Raw genomic sequence first — 7,689 nt, 5'->3', positions numbered from 1 at the left:
GTAATAGCCAAAAAGTGGAAATAACCAGAATGTCTATCCATTAATGAATGGATGAACATCATATGGTTTATCTATACAATGGAATATTATTGTGTTATTTGTTATATTTTAATATTATTATAAAATGGAATAAAGTATTGATATATGCTACAAAATGGATGAACCTTGAAAACATGCTAAATGAAAGAAGCCACATAAAAGGCCATTGTATGACTCCATTTATATAAAATGTCTTGAATAGGCAAATCCATAAGATAAAAAGTATATGAGCAATTGTAGATAGCTGAAGGAAGGACTGAAAGGAGAGTGATTGATAATGGGTACAATGTTTCTTTTGGGGGATGATGAAAATGTTCTGGAATTAGTGTGATAGTTGCAGTGCTGCTGCTGCTGCTGCTGCTGCTGCTGCTGCTGCTGCTAAGTCACTTCAGTCGTGTCCGACTCTGTGTGACCCCATAGACGGCAGCCCACCAGGCTCCCCCCTCCCTGGGATTCTCCAGGCAAGAACACTGGAGTGGGTTGCCATTTCCTTCTCCAATGTGTGAAAGTGAAAAGTGAAAGTGAAGTCGCTCAGTCATGTCCGACTCGTAGCGACCCCATGGACCGCAGCCTACCGGGCTCCTCCGTCCATGGGATTCCCTAGGCAAGAGTACTGGAGTGGCTTGCCATGCAGTGCTGGAATATACTAAAAAACATTGAATTGCACACTCTAAAGGGGTGAAAATGAATTATACCTCAAAAATGCTGTGCTGAATTTCTGTGATATATATTTTCCTTTAGTGGCCAGAAAAAGTTGCACTGATATATACACACTGTGATGTTTGAGTAATAAAATACAACAGGCTCCCCTAGACACAAGTCCATACTGATATGTGAACGACTCAACCAATGTATAAATAAATAGGGAAGAAGGGATAAATATTCCTTTCATAAGAATTTCAATTAATACAGAAGGAAATAGAAAATCATCCCTAGAAAATCACAGTAATAATTGCTCATGGATGAATATTAAAAAGTCAGTGAAACAGGATATTTGCATAGTCTAAAAAAAACTTACCTCAAAATGTATTGATTTTGTGGCAATTATCACAAATTCTCTGATATATCTCCCTTAGTGGTTTAGTCCCCTTCCCCTTGAGTGTGAGCTAGACTTAATGACTTGCTTCTAACAAACAGATGAAAATGGTACAGTAAGGAAAACCTGGCAAATAGCACCTCAGCTTTAAAAATGATCAAGGTTAACATCACTAGTAATAAGTCATGTTGATGTGATTGCTTTTGATATGCTATAACAAGAAGGGCCCATCATATGTATTCTTCCCTTAAATTCATAATTTTAATCTTTTCATGAGAAAACAGCAAAGCCAAACTGAGAGATTCTACAAAACACCTGACCAGAACTCTCCAAAAATGTCAAGCCTATAGGAAGTCTGAGAAAGTGGCACAGTTGCAGGATTAGACTAAGGAGCCTGATGACTAAATACAATGTGGTATTCTGAATTGGACCCCGGAACAAAATAACGATATTAGTGGAAAAATCCAAATCTGCATCCAAATTAATAATATTATATCAACATTAATTTCTTGGTTATGTAAGATGCTAACAGAGGAAGCCAAGTGAAGAAGAGTATGTGAGAAGATTCTCTGTAAATCTTAAATGATCTTTAAGGACTTAAAGCCATTCTACTGGAAAAAGTATCAACACAGGTTCTTTGGGGGATAACTGTATGTGGTTCCCAGTTCTCCTCCCAGGTACATGGTAGGATGACACTTCCCTCCCCTTTGATGTCCGGTAGAGCCATGTGACTTGCTTTGCTCACATATATAAAATATGAGTGGAAGCAATGTTTCATTTCCAGGTAGAAGATTTAGCACCGACAAGTGGTTTTTTCCTTTTTTAATAAAATGCTATCAGTTCCCCATATATATTATTTTTAACTGAAGAATGGAGTCCAGGTTTCATCTGACATTAAATACATACCAATAATCTTGCCTGGGAAATCCCATGGACAGAGGGACCTGGCAGGCTACAGTCCATGGGGTCAGACCTGACTGAAGCGACTTAGCACACATGCAGAAGAAGAGACTGTTCCGATGTGCTACGATCCTACAATCCAGTGACTGTAATTGGGCAACTCATCACAATCCTGAAATTCTGTTCAGTGATAAAAACTCAGAAAATATTTAATGTGGGGACTTCCCTGGTGGTCCAATGGTTAAGACTCTGGCCTTTCACTGCAGGGAGCCCATGTTCAATCCCTCGTCAGGAAACTAAGGTCCCACAGGGCCAAAATATATAATAATAATTTTTTAATGTCCTCTTTATTTAAAATAATTATTTTAAAAATATTCAGTGTAAAACCTAAGCTGATTTTCCTTTCAACTCCCTTGGGTACATATTTACTGTTACCTAGAGCCTGTTCTTATCTTCACTCATAGCAATTATACTTTGGCCTCACTGTGTATCTTTAAGAAAGGACACACCCTTCATGTGGTCCTAGCCAACAAGACTGAGTCTTAACTGAACAAGCAGACTTTACTTTCTCCAGCCCCACAGCTACAGATTCAGCTGGGTCACTTTGATAGAATTTTCAGAACTTGGAAGACAGACCTCTAGGGCTTCCTTCTGTCCTTGGCCCATACTTTCAGGGGAACAAAAGGCAAATGAAACCAGCGACTTTCTGGATGATGCTGTGTCATGGCTCTCTGTAGCATTTCTGGGTAGTATTACGAATCATAGGTTTCACATTACCTTAACTTGGACTTCTAGTCACAAGGTACAATGGAAGAGTTGGTCTGGAAGGCCTATTTAGAGCCCTTGCATGAGGCACATGAGAAATGACAGAAGCGTGACCTATAATTAAGACATCAGCTGTTGGCATTCCTCATGTCTTTATCCTCAGGTTGAGGAAGAACATGAGGCATTGATAAAAAATAAGATAAAATTCTTCAGGTGATTTTGGAGCAAGTAAGAACAAAACTTGTTTTGTTGAGTACCCCTCAACTCCCTAAATCCGGAAAACTCTACTTCAGAGTGCAGTGGTATTTCTCTGAAAGAACCCTACCAACCCAGGATAAAATCCTGTAATAGCTCTAGCTTATCATATACAAGTCCTCAAATTCTTGGACACAGAAGACCCTAAACCCTTCCTTAACCCTCAGAAAGAAAGGGCCTCAGGTATCTTCCTCTCCCATAAACAGATGATAGGAGTATAAGGTCAGAGAACTTTTACTTCAGAGGGTCACAGTTCACAGCTAATCCATGTGTATGCACTGTTTCACCCTTCAACTCATTTTAATCTGTGACCTGCAATTTGAAAGATAACCCGTTTGTGATCTCTTCCAAGAAGGCAAATTACTATACTGACTAATGCTTGCAAGTCAAGTGGCTGCCGCTGGTCCATTAGTGTCTGTGAAAGCCAGAAGACTCGCTCTGCTCTCGGTATCCTGGCTTCTCACCTTTCACCTGGGCTGCTGGCTCTGAGTTAGACGGGCTGTTTCTGTGAGAGGAACCTAGCAGTGTCCTGGTTCAATTTCTGGTTCTTTCCCAGTGCCCTAGATAGGAGACAACTAATTCATTCTTCCTTCTCTTCCTCTTGTTTGAACAAGTGAGAGGTCTTCAGATATCTGTTCAGACTAAGTGCTCATCAACATCACTTTCATACCTCCTCCTGGGAGGAGTCATCCCTTAGGATCCTGGGGCCAGCACATCACACAAGAATTCTAAAGCCTAATTTCAAAGAATATCTACCAAAGATCTGCTTCACTTTCTCACAGTTCTAGTAAGGATTAATGTTTATTCAGAAAAGAAACATAAGAATATCCATATTCTTCCCTCTTGGTGCAAATCCACATGAGAACACAGGCAGGACTACACTCTGAGATTTTCTGGCCCTTTATTTATACAATTGTATCAGGAAAGTAGCCACTGGTGTCTTCAGGCTTTGGCTCTCTAGCACAAGCAGTCTCCTTGCCCTGAGTAGTGATCTTCATTCCCAGGAGAGAAAGTAGACATTGCCCTGTGTGTCTCCCACTGCGAGTTGCAGGGTAGAGTCAGGACCCAGCCAAGGTTCCAGGCAGCTGACTGCCCCTTCACATTGGAACAGGCCCAGCTACAATGGAACAAAAACGGGAGATGAGGGCTGCAAGCCGAGGGCCTCCTTACTAACTTATTTGTCTCCCACACCAATGACTTTTATTTAGAAACAAGTTAGTTACACATTATTGCAAGAAGGAGAGAAAACAATTTTGATCTTCTGTCTTTCCTTACCCCAAGTTTGCTCTCTGACATCCTTTTTGTCCTCCTCACACACGCGCGCGCACACACACACACACACACACACACTTACCAGCTGCATACGCGCGCACACACACACACACACACACACTTACCAGCTGCATACTGGGTCTCTCCCACAGTTTAACATCTCTGTCCTTTGAAGCTGTTACCAGCAACCCAGGCAGTACATGGAGGGCTGTGACAGGGCCTGAGTGAATCTTAGAGAGGAAGAGGTGTGGTGAGTTCTAGAAGGACCCGCCTCAGTCAAGGGAGCAGAGAAGTTTGCTGGGTCGGACCTAGAGCCTCCTCCCCAATATCTTGTGACCTTTCCCTCAAACTCACCTTTCTACGCTGCTGCGTCTTTAGCTCTGTGACTGTTGACCAGTTATAGGTGTCAGTACACACACATGACTCTGTCTCTGAAGTTTGAGTTGCAGGCATTTCTGCTTTTTTCTGCCAGATATTATCTGTGATCCATTCTCCTTCATCGGTGCATCTGGCTAGGTTCCACAGCATCCCATCAGAGCTGGCACACAAAAATGAGGACTCTGCCATTTCAAGGGCAGAATCCGAGCCAGGTCTTAGACTTTGAAGAATCCACCATCCTCCCCGAGGCCGTCTCTGGATTCCTTGGGCCCGCCCAACATCACTCACCAGACCCAGGTTTGGCCTGAGTTACTGATATGAGGGTATTACTGGGATTCTCTAAATTCAGATCAAATTCCAGGCACTCTTCAAACTCGCCTAATTCCTTTTGCCCCTGTGAAAGGACAGAGCATTTTCTTTAGCCTACTTGTATCGCTTACTGCTTCCCAGACAAAGTAACTCTTCTCTGCTCTGGGCTGGTCAAGACTTTTCAAAATTATATCCATGATCCAGTAAAGTACACAAATCTTAAATGGACATCTTGATAAAATTTTACACATGTATCCATCCATGTAATTACTGCCCAAATCAAGCCATAGTACATTCCACCACCCTGCAAAGTTGCCTCCATGCCCCTTACCCTATCACCACCCCCAGAGTCAACAATATTCTGACTTCTGTCACTATAAATTAGTTTCGCTTGTTCTTGAACTTCATTTAAGTGAAATTATATAGTATGTACTCTTTTGGGTCTGGCTTCTTTCATCTGGTATAATGTCTAGAGATATGTCTGTATTGTTCCGGACTACTACCCATTGTGACAAGACAAGAGACATGAAGATAATGCAATTAAGAAAATGCCTAGGTTGATCACTTCTCAGCCTTTTGGCTAAGATGAAGCGTAGTATAGGGGCTTCCCAGGCCGCACAGTGCTAAAGAATCCACCTGCCAATGCAGGGTTGATCCCTGGGTCAGGAAGATCCTCTGGAGGAGGAAACAGCAATCAGCTCCATTATTCTTGCCAGAAAAATTCCATAGACAGAGGAACTTGGTGAGCTACAGTCCATGGAGTCTCAAAGAGTCAGACACTGCTGAGCTACTGAACACCCACGTAGGTTTATGGTTTCCCACGATTCTTTTAAACACTAGAATCCTCTTTTGTATCAGTGAAATCTTACAAGGAAATCCAATATAAAACACTCTTCAGTAGAGTTCCAATTAAAGGCAGAGAAGGGGATTTGGAACCAACTGCTTTTCACTTCCTTCCTCTTTCACTCAGCCATGGCCTCAAGACTTTAAAATAGCAGTCCTGAACAAATGGTTGTTTTAACACACGCCCAAACAGAACTTACTGAGAAAGGAAGAACTTGGAGTTTCATTGACTGCAGGACAAACGCACCATAGTCCTGGTGGGTGGACAATATCATAGGATCTTCCGAATAACTTCCCCTGGTTTATAAGAAAGGAAGAGGCGAAGCCCAGGAACACCCCTCCAATAAGACCCCAGTGTTTGTTTTAGTTAGACCCAACCTCAGGGTAACCACTAACCCACTTTTCCTTTTTCTCTAGGCTAAGAGAAAACAGCACTTGGGGTCTTACCAGATTATAGAGGGCTCATCACCTGGCTTCATGTGCAACAACTGCAAATCCGCTCTGGCCAAGATGAGGGAGTGAGCATCAGGGGCCAGGCCTACATTTGTCAGGAAACCTAAGTCCTCCTGAAGAACTCGGTTCAGGCAAAGACTGAAGTTCAAACAAGGCACATGGACAAGAGTCTACTTCAGTTCACATCTCTCGGGCTCCTCAGTTCCCCATGAATTCCTCAGGAGTATAGTACAAAACAAACTGTATCATCATCCCTACAAAACTGCCTTCTTTCTGATTCTCTCAGAAATAAAAAATGTTAGTATTTATCATACTATCACCTTAATCGCTCAAACTAGGAATCTCTAACACTTCTGTCCTTTCCTTCCCTCCTGACCTGCAACTGATCGATAAGCACTGCAGAGTCAACTTTCAACATACGCCTAAATCTTTCTCTCGGCTCATCCCTGTTGCCCAGATTAGGGCCCATGTTATGTCTTCCCGGGACTATAGCATCATCTGTAAATGTGGCCGCCCTACCTTCAGTATCTCCCTACTACTATCCATCCTCCACATGGCCACTAGAGTTCTCTTTCTAAAATTCAGATAATTATTCTGCTCAAAATTCTTAGCCCTGTGCCCTCTACAGCCTGGCCCCAGTGTATTATTTCAACGCAATACCCCACCACCACTCACACCAAGAACCCAAAGACTTAGCTATACTCAGAATACACCGTGCATGCTCACATCCCTGGGCCTTTTATTAATGCTACCTCCTCTTCCTAAAACACCATTCCCTGTCCTTACTTTAAGCCCAATCTCAAACAGCCACTCTTGTAAACAGTAAATTCCTTAAACTCTGCAGCCCCAGGAATTTTATATAATTTATTATAGCAGTGATCGCCCCACATATTGTTGGCCATTTATTTATGTTCATACTCCTCTACTGTGAGCTCCCTTAAATAAAAATTAATTTCAATCTGGTTCAAGCTGCCTGGCCCAGAACTTAGCATACAGTAAAAATTTGATAATTATTATTTTAATCGACATAATGAGGCACAGAAAACAATTTCCCAGGGACCTTTACCCTGCTTACTAACTAATATCCTGTTGACCAAGTACAGAAAGAGAGGGGAGAAATTTAAGCAAAATCCCAGGTTTAACCCAGCCGCCTCATTTCACCTGACATTTCTGGGTGCTGAACCCTTCTGCAGTTCCACGTGCCACTCGCTGACTTTTTCATTAGCACTGACAACAATCAAGGTGTGTGCTGAGTACCAGAGCAGAGCACTGATGCAGCCTGGAGCCTAGTGAATACAGTTCAGTCGCTCAGTCTTGTCCGACTCTTTGCAACCCCATGAACCGCAGCACGCCAGGCCTCCCTGTCCATCACCAACTCCCGGAGTCCACCCAAACCCATGTCCATTGAGTCGGTGATGCCATCCAACCATCTCATCCTG

At 42.6% G+C, this 7,689-nt stretch overlaps 1 protein-coding gene across 7 annotated transcripts in view; it reads right to left on the bottom strand.

Annotated features, from left to right (window-relative positions):
- Positions 1–3,879: 3,879 nt before the first annotated feature.
- Positions 3,880–7,689, bottom strand: part of TEP1 (telomerase associated protein 1) — a 41,330-nt gene continuing 37,520 nt past the window's right edge. Inside the window, exons 49-55 of one of the 7 annotated variants that reach the window (XM_055435798.2) lie at positions 7,412–7,536; positions 6,245–6,388; positions 5,998–6,094; positions 4,934–5,039; positions 4,622–4,827; positions 4,393–4,497; positions 3,880–4,112 (exon numbers count right to left, since the gene is read on the bottom strand). In XM_055435798.2, coding sequence (XP_055291773.2) covers positions 3,990–4,112; positions 4,393–4,497; positions 4,622–4,827; positions 4,934–5,039; positions 5,998–6,094; positions 6,245–6,388; positions 7,412–7,536 — 906 coding nt within the window. In that variant the 3' untranslated portion in view covers positions 3,880–3,989. Of the gene's footprint in view, positions 4,113–4,392; positions 4,498–4,621; positions 4,828–4,933; positions 5,040–5,997; positions 6,095–6,244; positions 6,389–7,411; positions 7,537–7,689 lie in introns of those variants that run through there. The other 6 variants (XM_055435800.2, XR_008687211.2, XR_008687212.2 and 3 more) reach the window with 6 other exon arrangements.

This window comes from Moschus berezovskii, chromosome 9 (genome assembly GCF_049115385.1).
Source record: "Moschus berezovskii isolate FMDL1 chromosome 9, NW_MosBer_1.0, whole genome shotgun sequence".
NCBI classification, from domain to species: Eukaryota; Metazoa; Chordata; class Mammalia; order Artiodactyla; family Moschidae; genus Moschus; species Moschus berezovskii.
This window is presented reverse-complemented; position numbering and strand designations above follow the sequence as displayed.